The 20,256-nt window shown below is 43.9% G+C and overlaps 1 protein-coding gene across 1 annotated transcript in view; it reads right to left on the reverse strand.

Moving 5' to 3' along the window:
• Positions 1 to 17,085, reverse strand: part of LOC132882654 (MAM domain-containing glycosylphosphatidylinositol anchor protein 2-like) — a 555,131-nt gene extending 538,046 nt beyond the window's left edge. The window contains exons 1-2 of the mRNA XM_060915736.1: positions 17,078 to 17,085; positions 16,700 to 16,874 (exon numbers count right to left, since the gene is read on the reverse strand). Of these exons, the coding sequence (XP_060771719.1) occupies positions 16,700 to 16,874; positions 17,078 to 17,085 (183 nt within the window). The remainder of the gene's footprint in view (positions 1 to 16,699; positions 16,875 to 17,077) is intronic.
• Between the last annotated feature and the right edge of the window lie 3,171 nt (positions 17,086 to 20,256).

The following is a 20,256-nucleotide window of genomic DNA, read 5'->3' on the forward strand; positions in this document are numbered from 1 at the left end:
TGGTTAGCGCCGTCGCCTCACAGCAAGAAGGTCCGGGTTCGAGCCCCGTGGCCGGCGAGGGCCTTTCTGTGCGGAGTTTGCATGTTCTCCCCATGTCCGCGTGGGTTTCCTCCGGGTGGTCCGGTTTCCCCCACAGTCCAAAGACATGCAGGTTAGGTTAACTGGTGACTCTAAATTGACCGTAGGTGTGAATGTGAGTGTGAATGGTTGTCTGTGTCTATGTGTCAGCCCTGTGATGACCTGGTGACTTGTCCAGGGTGTACCCCGCCTTTCGCCCGTAGTCAGCTGGGATAGGCTCCAGCTTGCCTGCGACCCTGTAGAACAGGATAAAGCGGTTAGAGATAATGAGATGAGATTATTATTATTATTTTGGAATTCATACCTTTGTGGAAATGAAGTGAGCATACCGTCAGGTTTTTGATCTTTCCATTCAACACCAAGTCCCGCTGAATGTTTTTCTCCCATTTTTCCCTTCTACATTTAGAAATCTCTCTATTTTCCCCCTGGTGATGAATTACTTTTGGTAAACTAAAAAAATCTGATGTCTGTTTCGTTCAAAACGATTTGCACATCCAAAAATGCAGCAAAACCTTCCCACACTGATCAATAACAACTAACTCATCTGAATGAAGCACTACAAGTATGCCCCCTGCCATGGCGCCCTAGTTACCGTTACTATGGGGTGACGTGATGGTGCAAAGCCTCTATACCAGTTGATTAATGTATTACAGTCTTGAGTATTTTCATACACATTTTGTTTTGCTCTGAATTACAATAAATATATTATTATAAATAAACAGTGTGCATTCACAAAGATGTTCATGTTCATTCAGAAATGGATGAAAAAGCACAGTATTGGCATTGTCGTCTATCGCCCGTTCCACACACGAAACCCGTCACTCATCTCATCTCATTATCTCTAGCCGCTTTATCCTTCTACAGGGTCGCAGGCAAGCTGGAGCCTATCCCAGCTGACTACGGGCGAAAGGCGGGGTACACCCTGGACAAGTCGCCAGGTCATCACAGGGCTGACACATAGACACAGACAACCATTCACACTCACATTCACACCTACGGTCAATTTAGAGTCACCAGTTAACCTAACCTGCATGTCTTTGGACTGTGGGGGAAACCGGAGCACCCGGAGGAAACCCACGCGGACACGAGGAGAACATGCAAACTCCACACAGAAAGGCCCTCGCCGGCCACGGGGCTCGAACCCGGACCTTCTTGCTGTGAGGCCACAGCGCTAACCACTACACCACCGTGCCGCCCAAACCCGTCACTGTATGAGGTAAAAAAAAAAAACCCATGGAGCAGATGATAAGTTTTCATTCCCATTCAGTCTTCCATAATGGAAAAGTGACGGATATCATGTATTCCAACCTGACTGCATTTAACGTGAACCATATGAGACCAGATGTGATGTATAATTCATGACATGGCAAGCCCATTGTTGTGAAAAGCCCAAGCTGAGATATTAGCTCATTATCAACATGGCATAAGTCGAGCTGCATCATGTCTCAGAGAGTTCTCTTCCTGTTTCTGAACATTTGTTTTGTTCACGCAAAGGTTATGGATAACTTTTTTGCTTATACAATGGGAACGACATATCCACTCACTCAAGCATATAAGCATGACCCCTCGAACTACAATTCTCACATGCCATGCCTACAGATAGCATTAGATTAACCACACATACCTGCTTTCACTTATTACTCGCCTTATTTAAACTCCAGCTTCGGTTAGTTTGTCTGGTCTTTGTGTTTATTTTCCAAGTCGATTCTCATTGTGTTCCTCACTTCTTCTACTGTCATGTTTTCATGCCTGGTGTTTGAAAATCCTGGACCATTGGTGCATCAGCGCAACACAATTCATACAGCCCTTGTGAATTTAGAGGGACATTACATGGCCATGCTATCCATTACGACCGTCAATTTAAAAAAAATAGGCGACATGCATCGAAAATATGTACCAAATTGCACTTTAACCCCCTGGGGTCGAGAGTTTCTCCAGCGAAGCTCGGCAGGTTTAGAATGAGTACGTCATGGATTTCGATAAATATCTAAACGAGTTTTTATCATACAAGCATGATAAACATATTAACTGAAACTTTATACTTTACATTTTCCTACATGCCCACTGCCAAAGCTATATAATAAGCAGCAAAGTTTGTTTGTCTGTCTTGAGCTAACGTCACCATTTCTCGACGGATTTTCACCAAATTTGGCAAGTACGTCTGGGGATGACCCGGAATTTTGCAGATATAAACAAAATTCATGTACGAGCCCCAGGGAGGTCCCCGGGGGGCACAACATCCACCCACCCCCTCCTTCAATGCCTTTTACATTACATTTATCAACATAAACTCTCAACAGATCTTCACTAAACTTGGCATGTAGGTACAGGACATAGCCACAATTTGGCAGAACTCAGAAATTCCATATTTGGGCCCCAGGGGGTCCCCGGTGGGCCCCTGGGTGGGGGATGTTTGGATTTTTGTTTGGCTTGAGTGAACATCACCATTTCTTGACAGATCTTCACCAAATTTGACATGGAAGTCTGGGGGCAACCCAGAATTTTGAAAACCCAGGCAATACTGGGTAAACTGCGAGTAATAATATATATATTTTTTAATTACCTAAATTAGATGAAACATAAAACTTGTCACCTTACTCAATCGGCACGGTGGTGTAGTGGTTAGCACTGTCACCTCACAGCAAGAAGGTCCGGGTTCGAGTCCCGTGGCCGGCGAGGGCCTTTCTGTGTGGAGTTTGCATGTTGTCCGCGTGGGTTTCCTCCGGGTGCTCCGGTTTCCCCCACAGTCCAAAGACATGCAGGTTAGGTTAACTGGTGACTCTAAATTGACCGTAGGTGTGAATGTGAATGGTTGTCTGTGTCTATGTGTCAGCCCTGTGATGACCTGGTGACTTATCCAGGGTGTACCCCGCCTTTCGCCCGTAGTCAGCTGGGATAGGCTCCAGCTTGCTTGCGACCCTGTAGAACAGGATAAAGCGGCTAGAGATAATGAGACGAGATGAGACCTTACTCAGTCACACTGGAGTCGGAGCGCTGAGCACTCACTTACGCATTCATAAAAGTCTATTGCTATCGGCATGATAATCACATTCGCTCTTTCAGTTTCGATTGGTTTCTCTTTCACAGTGTTTTCTTCTATCTTCTAAGTTCTAGTCCAGCAAGGGGTGGCACGGTGGTGTAGTGGTTAGCACTGTCGCCTCACAAGAAGAAGGTCCTTGGTTCGAGCCCAGCGGCTGATGAGGGCCTTTCTGTGTGGAGTTTGCATGTTCTCCCCGTGTCCGCGTGGGTTTCCTCCGGGTGCTCCGGTTTCCCCCACAGTCCAAAGACATGCAGGTTAGGTTAACTGGTGACTCTAAATTGACCGTAGGTGTGAATGTGAGTGTGAATGGTTGTTTGTCTCCATGTGTCAACCCTGCGATGACCAGCTGACTTGTCCAGGGTGTACCCCGCCTTTCGCCTGTAGTCAGCTGGGATAGGCTCCAGCTTGCCTGCGACTGTGTACAGGATAAGCAGCTACAGATAACGGATGGATGGATAGTCCAGCAGGTTTTAGTCTGAATGCCAAATGATATGACCATGTCTAGTTTTGAGTCGTTTTAAAAGTCATTTTGTTACAAAGTTACTTGGAATCTCATACTCAAAATGTTAACCCTATTATGTAAGAAGAGTTGTATTGTTAATTACTGAATTTCTTATAGATTTATTATAAACATAGTATAAAAACAGTCATGGTTGACATAATGTTTCATGAGTGTTATTATAGTATCTGTATATGAGCACCAGTAAGTTGTGACCAACTGGAACATCCCCCCCCCCCCCCCATACTTTTTTCGAGACATGGAACTGACCTGTGTGTGCTACTGTTTTCTTGGGTAGAACTTTAAGCAGGTTTTTCATGAATCGGACATTTTCTTGTAAATTATATTCAATTTGTAGTGTAATTAGCAATTGATGTCGAGTGTAATTTGGCCTTTGAAGATCACAAAAATGTGCCTGGAGAGAGCTGAGAAGCATCTCCAGGCATCTAAAGCTCTTCAGCTTCCAGGGCCTGCCTCAGGCCGCATTGTTCCAGGCCTCTGGCCCATCATTCAGACAGGCTGAAATTTGGACGGACAGACATTTCAGATTTGTCTGTCTGGTGACAGTCTGCTTACAATTCCTAATTTCCCACAACATAAGTTCATTGTTGTTTATTGTGGTGAACAGCCAGAAGTATTTCATCAGAAATGTGTTTGCTTCCTCCAGCACTTAAAATTTTAATTAGGCAGAGAGACAGGGACAAGGAGAAGCCACCGCCATGTAGAATGGAGGAGATAAATCTCAAAAATGAAAACACTGAAGCATCGAAACTAATTCAAGAGGTTTCACCTTTTTAAATGAAATCTATAAGTCAATATCTTTGATGCACAAGAAATGAGGGCAAGTGTGCACCAAGTAATGGGGTGTATATTGAGCAAAGGCATATTAAATATTAATTTTGCTAAATGGGCAGTCAATTCCCAAAACACCAACAGGTCTCATTTCATTTATCTAATCCGACCAGTTAAGCTCTTTACAAAAACAAGCGTTTGGTCAAGTCTGAAAAATATTTTTCTTCTTTATAAATAAGCTCTAAATTAATACATATTTGAGACGAAAGAAGGCGGCACGGTGGTGTAGTGGTTAGCGCTGTCGCCTCACAGCAAGAAGGTCCGGGTTTGAGCCCCGTGGCCGGCGAGGGCCTTTCTGTGCGGAGTTTGCATGTTCTCCCCGTGTCCACGTGAGTTTCTTCCGGGTGCTCCGGTTTCCCCCACAGTCCAAAGACATGCAGGTTAGGTTAACTGGTGACTCTAAATTGACCGTAGGTGTGAATGTGAATGGTTGTCTGTGTCTATGTGTCAGCCCTGTGATGACCTGGCGACTTGTCCAGGGTGTACCCCGCCTTTCGCCCGTAGTCAGCTGGGATAGGCTCCAGCTTGCCTGCGACCCTGTAGAACAGGATAAAGCGGCTAGAGATAATGAGATGAGAGATGAGACAAAAGAATTTCTTTCAAGATCACGCAAGAAAACTCAGTCCATCATGGTTGTGGTCTTGCAGTGATACAGGCTTGCTCCTTGATCCTTGAACGCTGAATGCATGTTAGAGCAGAAGAAAACAAATTCTATTGCAACATTAAATAAAATGCTATACAGTGTTAATCCATCTCCTGAGGAGTACAGGGGTATTCAATATTATTCCGTCCACAGTCACTGGATATGAGCAATCGTGCGCTCTGATTGGCTACTCTACTACAAGGATATCAGCTCATATACTGTGAGTAGAGAAAAACAAAAATGGTGGAGTGTGTTGTTGAACCAACCGAGGACGAAATAAAAACTCTATTTGAAAACACCCCCCCCCAAAAAAAATACAAAAAAGCAGCAAAATATGGAATAAAAGTATTTGATGGTAAGAACGTATCTTTTTTTTTTAAAGAATTCTAATCACATTTTCCACAAATTGCTCCTGTCATTTCACCAGTTTGTTTTCTCCTTCTACTTCTTTAGGGTTTTTTGGTGATTGGCAAACCAACACAAAGGTACATTACCGCCACCGACTGGGCTGGAGTGTAGAACAGGATTTATGGGGGGGGACAAAAAAAACTATATTCTTTTGGCTATTTCTGTTTCTTTTAAATACTTAGATAACAGTTTTGGAGGTTTTGTTTTCGAGTAGAGTTTTTATTTTGTCCTCGGTTGGTTCAGCAACATGCACCGCCATTTTGTTTTTCTCTACTTACGGTATATGAGCTGATAGCCTTGTAGTAGAATTGCCAATCAGAGAGCATGATTGCTCATATCCAGTGAATGCGGAGAGAATAAAAACCTATATTTCACGCTACGGCGGCACGGTGGTGTAGTGGTTAGCGCTGTCGCCTCACAGCAAGAAGGTCCGGGTTCGAGCCCCGTGGCCGGCGAGGGCCTTTCTGTGCGGAGTTTGCATGTTGTCCACGTGGGTTTCCTCCGGGTGCTCCGGTTTCCCCCACAGTCCAAAGACATGCAGGTTAGGTTAACTGGTGACTCTAAATTGAGCGTAGGTGTGAATGGTTGTCTGTGTCTATGTGTCAGCCCTGTGATGACCTGCCGACTTGTCCAGGGTGTACCCCGCCTCTCGCCCATAGTCAGCTGGGATAGGCTCCAGCTTGCCTGCGACCCTGTAGAACAGGATAAAGCGGCTAGAGATAATGAGAACAATGAGATTTCACGCTGCATATGGAACAAATTTCTGAGCTGTGCGTTTCTATAAAATTAATCCACTCCTTCTGACCAGTCAAATTCGGAAATACGTCCACACTGTGATATTATGTATGATACTTTTTTTTTTTTTTAACTCATATCAAAGAATCTCAGGTGTCCTTTACTGCAGTGGTAAGAAAAATAGCACACATGCATGATTCAGGCACTTTAGCACAAGACAGTATGCTGTAGCCTGTATGATTAGTTGCCTGCAGCACTGTTCAGTTGAAGGCAAAAAAAATAGGAGCATGTGTGAAAGCGGTGTTTCACAGTGGGAGCAAATTTCAGGAAAAATATGACTCAGACACCAATATCTTAAAGGCTACCAATACAGCATTTAAATATGATCGATATCGCATATAGTGCAATCCCTAATTAGAGTGTCTTGCAAAAGTATTCATCCCCCTTGGTGTTTGTCCTGTTTTGTCGCATTACAAGCTGGAATTAAAATGGATTTTTGGAGGGTTAGCACCATCTGATTTACACAACATGCCTACCACTTTAAAGGTGCAAATTGTTTTTTATTGTAGCACAAACAATAATTAAGATGGAAAAACAGAAATCTGGAGTGTGCATAAGTATTCGCCCCCTTTCAAATGAAACCCCTACAGTAAATAAGAGCTGGTCCAACCAATTCACTTCATAAGTCGCATAATTAGTTGATTAAGATCCACCTGTGTGCAATCAAAGTGTCACATGATGTCTGTATAAATCAACCTGTTCTGGAAGGACCCTGACTCTGCAACACTACTAAGCAAGAAACATGAAAACCAAGGAGCCTCCAAACAGGTCAGAGACAAAGTTGTGGAGAAGTATAGATCAGGGTTGGGTTATAAAAAATATCCTAAATTTTGATTATCCCACAGAGCTCCATTAAACCCATTATAGCAAAATGGAAAGAATATGGCACCACTACAAACCTGACAAGAGAAGGCCCCGCCCACCAAAACTCACAGACCAGGCAAGGAGGCCATTAATCAGAGATGCAACAAAGACACCAAAGATAACACTGAAGGAGCTGCAAAGATCCACAGTGGAGATGGGAGTATCTGTCCATAGGACCACTTTAAGCCGTACACTCCACAGAGTGGGGCTTTATGGAAGAATGGCCAGAAAAAAAAGTCATTGCTTAAAGAAAAAAATAAGAAAACACATTTGGAGTTTGCCCAACAGCATGTGGCAGACTCCCCAAACACACGGAAGAAGATTCTCTGGTCAAATGAGACTAAAATTGATGTTTTTGGCCATCATGGGAAACGTCATGTGTGGCGCAAACCCAACACCCTGAGAACACCATTCCTACAGTGAAGCATGGTGGTGGCAGCATCATGCTGTGGGGATGTTTTTCATCTGCAGGGACAGGAAAGCTGGTCAGGACTGAAGAAAAGATTGATGGCACTAAATACAGGGCAATTGTGGAGGAAAACCTGTTTGAGTCGGCCAGAGGTTTGAGACTAAGACAAAGGTTCACGTTCTAGCAGGACAATGACCTTAAAAATACTGCTAAAGCTACACTGGAGTGGTTTAAAGGGAAACATTTAAATGTCTTGGAATGGCCTCATCAAAGCCCAGACCTCAATCCAATTGAGAATCTGTGGCATAACTTAAAGATTGCTGTACACCAATGTAACCCATCTAACTTGAAGGAGTTGGAGCAGTTTTGCCTTGAGGAATGGGCAAAAATCCCAGTGGCTAGTTGTGCTAAGCTAATAGAGACATACCCCAAGAGACTTGCAGCAAAAGGTGGCTCTACAAAGTATTGACTTTTTTCTTTTTCTTTTTTTTTGTGGAGGGGGGAATACCTCCAGATTTCGTTTTTCTTAATTATTATTTATGTCACAATAAAACAACAATGTTCACCTTTACTGTTGTAGGCATGTTGTGTAAATCAAATGGTGCTAACCCCCCACAAAAATATCCATTTTAATTCCAGCTTGTAATGCGACAAAACAGGACAAACATGAAGGGGGATGAATACTTTTGCAAGACACTGTATAATAATGCACACAAGTGCAGCCACCTGATTAGCTATCATAAATAGCTTTAAGTGCTTAAAAGTCCAAAAGCACGTCAAGATTTTTGCACATGGGCAACTAATATGGCACCCAGGATGTGACGAGACGTCATTGATTGCCAGGAAGTTAGCTGATGTAAACATACCTGTTAGCCTGGATTTAGTGAGATGAAAAAAGTTTTCTTCAAATCATTATGGACAGCCGAGAAACTGGATATTTGTATGAACCTCGGAAAAAGGACTATCCACATCTAGTAAGATTTCAAAAGCAAATCATCAGATAATTCAAATGATGAAATTGAATTGGTGGTGTTTTGCAAGTGCAAACTCAGGAAGGCAGGGAAAGTGTTTGGCAGCTATCTAATGCTGATGTGGAAGGTGTGCCAAGTGGAAAACTGACATCGAATGTGTTTTTTCTAAAGAGCACAAGCTTTTTTTTTTTGTGATATAATCCGGTCATTGAATTGTTTCATAGATAAACCCGGTTGGGCGGCACGGTGGTGTAGTGGTTAGCGCTGTCGCCTCACAGCAAGAAAGTCCGGGTTCGAGCCCCGTGGCCGGCGAGGGCCTTTCTGTGCGGAGTTTGCATGTTCTCCCCGTGTCCGCGTGGGTTTCCTCCGGGTGCTCCGGTTTCCCCCACAGTCCAAAGACATGCAGGTTAGGTTAACTGGTGACTCTAAGGTGGGGTTTACATTAGACCGTATCAGCGGATCATCAGATTAACGTTTTTAAAATGATTAGTGTGCACAGAGCAACGCCAATACACGATTCGCCTGCACACAGCAACGCCAATACACAGATACGCTCGGCTCCGCAGGCATCCTGCGCTCCAAATCACTCCGCCCTGAACAGCGAGTGCCCTCTGGAGGGTGCGCACTCCGGCCCTGCGCAGCTCACACAGCGCACGAGTGAAGCGCACGAGCAGTGATTCGGGACTGAGCCGCTGTGTGTGTGATCTCAGTGCATGTCGGGCATGCGCGTCACTTACCACTTGCAAGTGGAAGGATGGCAAGCCTAAAGACAATCATAACTACACAATGGGCAGTATTTGCAGTATTTTCATACTTTTATACTCTTTAATGAAAGGTGATACAAGGCGGAAGTCTGCGCCGTTTTTCAGCAGTCGCGTCACATGACCAACGCCAGCGAATCAGGAAGGTGGATGTCACAGTGATGTTGTCCAATGACGACGCCAGCTAGAGCTCAGCACAGCGTATCCGCGTATTCTCAATGTTTACACAGCACCGGACCAGACACAATCTGGATTGAATACGTGGACCCTGGCGGATTCCCGTTTCCCGGCGTTTCCAGGCGTTTTAATGTAAACGGACAGTGCATCCGCAAAGAAAACGAGACAGATATGGTCTAATGTAAACTTGGCCTAAATTGACCGTAGGTGTGAATGTGAGTGTGAATGGTTGTGTCTATGTGTCAGCCCTGTGATGACCTGGCGACTTGTCCAGGGTGTACCCCGCCTTTCGCCCGTAATCAGCTGGGATAGGCTCCAGCTTGCCTGCAACCCTGTCGAAGGATAAAGCGGCGAGAGATAATGAGATGAGATAACCCCGGTTTGAAAACACACGTTGCACACAAGCCCACATTGGAAATAGCCTATTTACAGGCCATGATCGCCTGGGAGCCTGATGTGAGAGGGCCAGCACCAGATGGAGAATCCACAAATTGGTAAGTAAGCTATTATATATAGAAACACATGCACACATTGAGTTTATGTATATATGTGTGCCCATACTTACTACAAGAGACCTGTGCTCACCCTTTCACGTCGACACCAAGATTCAAACCGATGTTACAAAATCTGTTCCTTTCCTGGATAGCATTCTAGACTGCTCAGCCACAGAGGATTACATCATGAACTGAGGTTATGGAACATGGAATTTACATAGTACGCAGTGGCGCCACACAGCAACTCTGGAATCGCTACCGGAGGCTGGCACGCCAATGACCATCTGACATTCTTAAACACGCTTGAACTCGGTTAAACATACATATACAGATAGACAGGTACCTGGACAGGCTTCAGCCAAAAGGCTGAGCCAATAAAGCCTACTTATTTATGATGTATAAGTACGAATACAGGTAGAGACATGCAATGTGCCACAATAATTTATATGGTCTAAATATAGGTGAGTGACAGCTCCAAGCTGAGTGCAAGTTTATACCGGAGCGGAACAAAGCTCCATACCCATACTTAAGAGAATACGGGAATGCATCGACCTGATTTGTGATGGCTTTTGAAATCGCAGGGAACCCAATCGTAAGTGTAATGCAATGTATCTCATAAACACTTGACCGCCAGCCAATGAAATCTGTATCTTTATTTACATAAGATAGATGGGGTTTTATCCAGCGCTTATTTTGAATTTGCTTTTTTAAAAATAACATGGGATTATATGAATAGTATAAACATTCAAAGCTTATATATAAAAAGCATCTCATCTCATTATCTCTAGCCGCTTTATCCTGTTCTACAGGGTTGCAGGCAAGCTGGAGCCTATCCCAGCTGACTACGGGTGAAAGGCGGGGTACACCCTGGACAAGTCGCCAGGTCATCACAGGGCTGACACATAGACACAGACAACCATTCACACCTACGGTCAATTTAGTCACCAGTTAACCTAACCTGCATGTCTTTGGACTGTGGGGGAAACCGGAGCACCCGGAGGAAACCCACGCGGAGAACATGCAAACTCCACACAGAAAGGCCCTCGCCGGCCACGGGGCTCGAACCCGGACCTTCTTGCTGTGAGGCGACAGCGCTAACCACTACACCACTGTGCCGCCTAGCAAAATTCTAGCAACACAAAATAAAATTCTTCCATGATATTATCGAGAAAGCTTTTGAATCTCACCTGAGATAAAATGATTATTGCAAACATGAGCTGTTTTGGTTTTAGCCTCTGTTCGATCAGCCCTGTCGGACCTTCTTGCTGTGAGGCGACAGCGCTCGCTCTCTCTCTCTCTCTCTCTCTCTCTCTCTATATATATATATATATATATATATATATATATATATATATATATATATATATAATAAATAAAAGTTTACATGGCCTTAATCCCTTTTCCATGGACGGTGTCAGAATATTGTTGCCACAGCATCAGGTTTGAGTCTTTTTTTTAAAACTTTGTTTATTTATTTTCACTTTTTTTTTAGCATATTACATTTATTGTTTTGTTGAAGACCAGTGAACAAACAAACAAGCAAACCCCCACCCCACCCCTGGCACATACCCCCTCCAGAATAAATCAAAAGTACAAAATTACTGGATTAAGGAAAACAAAATTAATAATAATAATAATAATTATTATTATTATTATGAATAAACAGAAAATAAGTAAATAAATATTCAGTACTCTCTCAATGGGGAGCTCGCAAGTTCTACTTGTGGTTGGGTCAAAGACCATCATACCAAAGACCATCATAAAAATGGTACCTACTGCCATCTGGCAAGGCACGCTGCAATACAAATGTGAGTAGGGAAGTCAAACTCTCGCGGTTACCAGAGAACCAGCCCCCCACTGTAACACTAGCTCGGCGAGAGGCCGAGGGCTATCAAAATGGAGATTGGCACTGCATCCATGTATCTTAAAGAGCTGGTTAGTCCTGGAACAGGAGACTGCCTGGGAAGACCAGATTCTGGCATGAGAGGGACTTTGACTTTTGTCTCAGTCCAAGGTAATATGACGAGCTGTGCTATTAACATAAGACAGAAAAGGACCTTTCAAATGTGTTAGCTGTACCAGACAAGGTCAACCTAATTTTTTCCAGTTTAAGAAAATAAAGCACTTCTTTAATCCAGCTCGCATGTGAAGGTGGAACTGAAGATTTCCATTTTAAAAGTATTAATCTCCGAGCCAGCAGGGTTGTGAATGCTATTAAGTCCTTACTGGCAGAAGAAAGGTTATGTGGAAAGGGCAACACCCCAAACAGAGCAGTAAAAATATTCGGGGCAAGACTCCCTCCAGTTACCTTAGATAAAGTGTCAACAATCTCAGACCAGAATCTCTCTATTTTTTTTTAATCGAGTTTGAGTCTAACGCAACCTGCATATCCCAAGAGCTCAGCCTGTAGATTCCTTTCAAAGCACTTGAGCTTAAAATGGTCCTCACAAAGAACAGAATTTCTGCCAGAGTCAAGTGTTTCTAAAGTGTGACTGTCAGTAATGCAAGGCTGACACTTGCACGACTTTTGGCCACGATTTTGTCGTGGCAAGTCTTGCCATTTTGGGGCACGAACTGGGAGGCTCCCGCACTGTTCACGACTAGTTCACGCATAGTTCACGACGAGTTCACGAATGCATGCCCGTCCACATTCACGAACTGGCACGACGAGTTCACGCATAGTTTACGCACTTCCCGCATTGGCACGACGAGTTTGCGCAATTCGGACGGTGTCGTGCCGACTTGGGCATGCCTGTGTCATGCACAACCTCATCCTCATCAGATACCCACACGCAATTTCAGAAGTGGACCGCGAAGATCCGGACACACATGATCTGATCCCTGGTGGATGGAGGACTGACCGACACCTGCAGGGGCTGCTGCCTCTAACCGGCCATCATACCCAGAAGGATGCAAAGGATCAGCGAGACTACCTGTCACATTACTACATGTCCCCTGCTGGTGCTGTCCCTTGGCAAGAAAGAATGGTAGTAGCTTCATGAGCTGCATCCACAGTTGTTCCATTTTTGAAATAAAAGAAACGAAACTCCCCCCCCCAAAAAAAAAGTCATGAAGGAATAGAAAATAAAAGACATTAAAGAAAAAAGCAAGAAAAAAATTGCGAATGGCGAGAAGTGTCCGGGAAGCCCTATATATACCCCCGCACCGACGCGAGCGCCACTGTCACGCAGTAGTCGTGAACTGCTTGTGAACTGCTCGTGAACTCGTTGTGAACTGCTCGTGAACTCGTCGTGAACTGCTCGTGCCATGCGCAAACTGTTCGTGAAGTGCATAAACTAGTCGTGAACTGCTCGTGCCATCAATGCGTGACCGTGTCAGTGGGAAGGCACGGCCACGCTGCGACGCGCACCAATTCGTGAACATGTTGTGAACTACTTGTGAACTCGACATGAGCTGTTTGTGAACTATTCATGGCAGTTCGTGACAGTCGTGGCATGGCGCGCACTTCCACGCACTGGCACGCATCCTCCCGCATCGTCCCGACGAGTTCACGACGAGATCACGAACAGTTTGCGCATAGTTCACGACCCGGTCGCGAAATTTTGTCGTGACCAAAATTTTGAACATTTCAAAATTCTCGTCCCGACATGGCACACAGTCACGACGGGTTTACGCACACTTCACGCCAGTTTACGACTAGTTTGCGCACTGGCACGACTCGAGTCGTGCCAATGTGTGCCACGGAATCGTGCAAGTGTCAGCCTTGCATAATGGTGTTGAGAGCACCAGCTCTAAAAAAAAAAACCTCAAAGATGGCTTCTTAGAACTACAACACCCGAGAACCACAGCGCCCTCTATGGTCTGTCTATTAATTACACCTGTCACTTGTTTCCTGGTTCATTAGCCTTGCTACTTTAGCATCTCTCCAACTCTCACTCAATGCAAAGTATTGTTCAGTGTTCATTCCTGTCGTACCAAGCCTTTACCGGCTGCCTGCTTTCGTGTGTTATCGGCCCTCGTTCTCATATTATTCTCGTCATTCTCTAGTCCTGCCTGCATTGCCCAGTTTACCGACCCTTGCCTGTCTTTTGACTATGATTCTCGTGTAGTGTTTTGGCTTTGTTTCCAGTTTGCTTCTCCCGCTCTCCCCTGCACCTACATCCATAAGTGCCTGCACCCTGACAGGGAATAATATGAGAATGAGGATTTCTGAGATTTCTGAGAAGCCATGTTTGAAGTTTGTTTAGAGCTGGCACTCTCAACACCATTACTGACAGCGACCTATTCCCAGGTTGTGTACCCACTGTTCAGCAAGTCATTTCCATTGCTCGGTTGCTCGCAATGGAACTGAGAAAAAAAATACTTTCCGTTATTATCACATTTATTATTTTTGCAACCACTCTGCCATTTTTCAGCAATGTTTTGTACATCTGGCTACATTGCGGTGTCAGGATCAGCGAGCCAATAAGATACAGGAATGCTATCAATGATTCTACATCATGCTAGCCTTTGACACCACCCACAAAATGGCAATATGGCTGCATGCTAAAGTGGAACTTAAGTGAGCGGGAATACAGAAGAATTTTAAGGCACTGCTTTATGTGACACGGTGTGAGTATACAGCATAAGCCTAGGTCACAACCGGACGTACGATTTTTTTGGCCGTGCAATTTTTGGTGTTTCCCAAATCGCAGCGTTTTTTTTTTGTTCATGGAGAAAGGCACACGTTGTACCTAAGTTTGTCTTGCAACCTGAAAAAAACATAAGTGCCCGTAGAGTTTGTTTGACATGACAAAGAACCTCTGCAGCCAGTCTACGGCTTGAAAATCAGCACGTCACACACGCGCCCTCTGTGCATTTCTGTCATGGTCCTACCTGTGGGCTTCTCTCTTCAGGTAACATCTCCACTCAGCATTACCGGCCACGCCCGCACTCACTTCCTCTTATTAACTTCCAGTGGCTGTCATTGGCTGTTGCCGATCACCTGCTTCCCCCCTGTGTGTATTTAAGCTGCAGTCCTCCCAAGCTTCTGTGTCAGATCGTCTGCAACTTCCAGCGTGATAACCTGCTCTGTGTTCCTACTACTCTGACTCCTGACGATTTTCTGTTTTGTCTGACTCTGTCTGCGCTCCAGCCCCGGTAACCTGATCTGCCTTCTGTCCTGCCTTCTGTCCTGTACCTTCGCCTGATCTCCCGCCTGCCCAGCCCTGCTGCTCGCCTGCCTCTCCATCAGCCAGGTGTGAGCAGCTCTGCCTGGAGCCCTACTCTCCAGCCCCGGTAACCTGACCCTGCATTTCTGTCCCCTATCTTGCTATCTGATCTGTGACTCTGTGTTCCAGCCTGCTCCCTAACTCCAGCCTGCTGAGGGACTACTGCTGGGAAATGGCCTGTAACCCAAGTGCCGTCAGCCTACAGCCACACCTCTCTGACAACGCCTGATCCCATCTGATCTCAGAAGCTAAGCAGGGTCGGGCCTGGTCAGTACTTGGAAGAGAGACCTCAGACGTCCCACCACCATCCCGCCAGCCATCCCTGCCTCTCAGTCCTCCTGCCACTGAACTTCTCTCACACAGACACATTCTCCCAACTCCCTTTTCACCTGTTACTAATAAACTGTGGTTTGAGTGCATTTGATCTCCTCTTCTGTCTGGTCCCTGACAGTTTCTTGCGTTGTTTGCACGTAGACCGGCCATAGGAGCACGTACGGCCGGTTGTGACCGAGGCTATAGTCAAAATGTATTTGTGTAAAATGCGTGTATGTGGGGGGAACCATAGCCTAGAGGTTAGAGAAGCAGCTTTAGGACCAAAAGGTTGCTGGTTTGATTCTTTGGACCAGCAGGAATGGCTGAAGTGCCCTTGAGTAAGGCAGGCACAGAATCCCCAACTGCTCCCTCGGCTGCTCTGGGTGTGTTGTACATCTTTTTGGATAAGAGCGTCTACTACATTTCGTTAATGTCTTGTAACATTTCTAGCCTTGGTTTATTTTTTGCTGCCTTTAAGCTATCTCTATTTCTTCTTACAAGTTCACTCTATAATGTCATCATGTTTTATAATTATATTATAAATATTATATATAAACACAGCTATGGAAAAAAGAAAAACAAACTTAAGATCGTTTTCTCTCTAGCAGGGATGTATACTTGTCAACTGAGCTACAGAAGAAACTCTTCCGCTTGACTTAGCTCCAGCAAATGGATTTATTCTGGGTTAGTGGTGTTTATCCGGTTCGTTTTGTGGCCGTGGTCAACTGGGAAATATGTGAGGAGCAAAACCCAGTGCACCAGAATGGATTAGAGCACGGAGCCGTTTCCCCCAGCAGCACCCCACCTCTCCTGGGGAAACTCAGGAGATGATGAGTACTACAACTATGCCTGGTTCATTTAAAGCATTCATAAATAAAACTGACACCTCCATTTACCTTAAAGTCTTAATTGCCAAGATTTGGAAATTGCTGGAGATGAGGGGGCAGCTGGGAGAAACTGAGTGCAGTTTTATATCCAGAGATTGATTCACCAGAGCAATGCTGGAAAGAAAGCGCTTCTAGCACATGGGTTTGTATTGCGTGTTTAGGAACCGTGCTCTATGGGACAGAACCTGTGAGTTCGCTGTGTTTATGTGAGATAATATCAAAAGATTGCAGACACTGAATCCAGAGGGAAATCTGGGAAATAGTTTTTGTAAACACAGATACAGTTATATGATTACCATGTAAAACTGATCTGTGGTTGATGAGTAAAGGAGGCTCACCTGTGGCCGCGGGTGTCCAGTCACCAGGCACGTGAGCTCCAGGGTCTCACCCTCCCGGATAGTGTACACCCTCTCAGTGTAGCGCTCCTCCTCCACGTTACACGCGTGGCCCGAGTGTATGATCCGGACAGTAGGGGGCGCTGTGGGCAGAACACAAGTAAAGGGCAAAATGTCACTTGTGGATGTTCATAAAAATTATTCCTAAAGACAGAAAACAGAAAAGAAATAAACACTAGATTTAAACCTGTATAGTTATCCTGGTTGTCATAAAGCTATTATAGGAAAAAGTGTAAGGGAGCAAAACAACAGTATTAAGGACACGCAAGAACTTAATTAAGAATGTTCCTTAATTTCCTTCAGGATGATCAAAGTATCTACCAAGCCATCTATCTATCTATCGGATCTTGTAAAGCTCCTCCTATCCATCAACCAGCCTATCTATCTATCTATCTATCTATCTATCTATCTATCTATCTATCTATCTATCTATCTATCTATCTATCTATCTATCTATCGGATCTTGTAAAGCGCTATCTATCTATCTATCTATCTATCTATCTATCTATCTATCTATCTATCTATCTATCTATCTATCTATCTATCTATCAGATCTTGTAAAGCTCCTCCTATCCATCAACCAACATAGATAGATAGATAGATAGATAGATAGATAGATAGATAGATAGATAGATAGATAGATAGATAGATAGATAGATAGATAGATAGATTGGTTGGTTGGTTGGTTGGTTGGTTGGTTGGTTGGTTGGTTGGTGGATAGGAGGAGCTTTACAAGATCCGATAGATGCTATAGATAGATAGATAGATAGATAGATAGATAGATAGATAGATAGATAGATAGATAGATAGATAGATAGATAGATAGATAGATAGATAGGTTGGTTGATGGATAGGAGGAGCTTTACAAGATCCGATAGATAGATAGATAGATAGATAGATAGATAGATAGATAGATAGATAGATAGATAGATAGATAGATAGATAGATAGATAGATAGATATCTGATCTTGTAAAGCTCCTCCTATCCATCAACCAACCAACCAACCAACCAACCAACCAACCAACCTATCTATCGGGTCTTGTAAAGCTCCTCTTATCCATCAACCAACCTACAGTAAGTCTATGTAAAACACATTATAAATAAAAACTATGTTTTGTTAAATTAATACCACATTCTGATTTTTTTTTTTTTTTTTAGAAATAATCATCTGGATGATGATAATTATGGAACGGTGTCAATAACTGTGGACAAAGGTGTCGAAAATTGTGGAAAGGTGTCACGTGATCTGATACGCTATGTAATTGGGAATCAACTCTTTTTTTTTTTTCCAGAGGAAATTTGAGTAGTTATTCATTCACAATTTACGTACTGACAGTCTTTTCTACTTTTGCAATGGCCAAAAGATTGTTAAGGTGTCAATAATTGTAGCTGCCACTCTAATAATAATAATAATAATAATAATAATAATAATAATAATAATAATACAGTAAATAGCCCTATTCCACAACTGTAGTATTCCATATTATGCCAAGAACTGCTCAAGTCAGTACACTGGAAAACGACATCCATCATTACTTTGAGACATGAAGTGTCTTTTAATTTAAAAAAAAAAAAGCATTGAATTAGAAGGCGTGTCCAAACTTTCGACTGGTCCTGTAATATTGAACCAGTCAACAGACTGTTTACTTTTTCAAAACAGATCCAAATAGAACTGTGTTTTGGAAAGTAATAATCTTTTCAAAACCAAGGTTAAAGGTGAAAAAGCATGATTACAACCATTCTACCGTAAGACAAAATAGAATGATTTTCATTGTGTTATGCGAATACTAACAGTGCTTTCACATCGCACTTAAATTACAGTAATTAGGAAATGACAACTTAGAGCAGTTCATCTCTTTGGACAATGAAATGAGTTTCTATGGAAACCCAAGCAACAGCAGGCTTGTTTTGTGGCTAGAAAGCTAAACCATACTGTACTATTTGTTCCAGGGTTCTCATCTCATCTCATTATCTGTAGCCGCTTTATCCTGTTCTACAGGGTCGCAGGCAAGCTGGAGCCTATCCCAGCTGACTACGGGCGAAAGGCGGGGTACACCCTGGACAAGTCGCCAGGTCATCACAGGGCTGACACATAGACACAGACAACCATTCACACTCACATTCACACCTACGCTCAATTTAGAGTCACCAGTTAACCTAACCTGCATGTCTTTGGAAAATTCAGTGGCCTCAAACTGGTAATTACAGGTTTCACAAAGATGTGAATGATTCATAGAAATCAGTAGTTTATCAGCACTGAAATTCTGACATAACATGAACCGGGCTTGTAGTGCTCGAGTCCAGGACTCGGACTTGAGTCCGACTTGTGCCTTAATTTTAAGGACTCACGACTCGATTTGGACTTGAGCACTGATGACTCGGACTTGGACTCGTGCATTAACTGCATTCGGACTCGTAAGTTGGAGACGAGGACTCGGATTTTTTCTTTAATTTTTGTAACATACCATAACAATTTGGCATAGGATATTTATATCTACATTAATTTTTGTACTAGTTTCATGCAAGAGTGTCACACCTGCATGCCTTGGCGCATGCATCAGATAGACCCTCGTGCGCGCGCTGTAAACAACTCACACCTGCACAGGATTAAGGCACAATCAGCCCACCTGTAGAAAACACTTACTTTGCAAAGTATTGACTTGTGTTGCTAATACATTACCGAACCTTATTTCCTTGTTTGGTTTCCTGATCTGGCGGCACGGTGATGTAGTGGTTAGCGCTGTCGCCTCACAGCAAGAAGGTCCAGGTTCGAGCCCCGGGGCCGGTGAGGGCCTTTCTGTGTGGAGTTTGCATGTTCTCCCCGTGTCCGTGTGGGTTTCCTCCGGGTGCTCCGGTTTCCCCCACAGTCCAAAGACATGCAGGTTAGGTTAACTGGTGACTCTAAATTGAGCGTAGGTGTGAATGTGAGTGTGAATGGTTGTCTGTGTCTATGTGTCAGCCCTGTGATGACCTGGCGACTTGTCCAGGGTGTACCCCGCCTTTCGCCCGTAGTCAGCTGGGATAGGCTCCAGCTTGCCTGCGACCCTGTAGAAGGATAAAGCAGCTAGAGATGATGATGAGATGATGAATAAACATTCACACGAAAAAATGAGCAAATAAACTAAATGATTAAGTAAATGTATTCCCTGTGCTCGCTCATTTCACTGTTACTCAAACATACAGTCAGGATTATTTTAACTGTTATCCACAATGCCAAGCTGGCGCTTATATATATGTGCATGGAGAGAGAGAGGTTTTAATCTGTGTGTACCTAAGGAGGTTGAATTGACATATCACTCGCCTGATGGAGTTCAATTTGATTAAAATGTAGCTGTATCAGTGTGACATTCCGATATCCATACATGATTCCAGACCATACTGAAATATATTCATAAAGTTTTTCAACACCAGCAGCAAATTCAATACCAGTCTCCTCTTTTGACTCTGAGAGTCCCTCGGAGGTGCAGCGCAGTCTGTGTATTCGCATTCTGTGAGTTTT

The sequence above is a fragment of the Neoarius graeffei genome, chromosome 3, assembly GCF_027579695.1.
Source record: "Neoarius graeffei isolate fNeoGra1 chromosome 3, fNeoGra1.pri, whole genome shotgun sequence".
NCBI lineage: Eukaryota > Metazoa > Chordata > Actinopteri > Siluriformes > Ariidae > Neoarius > Neoarius graeffei.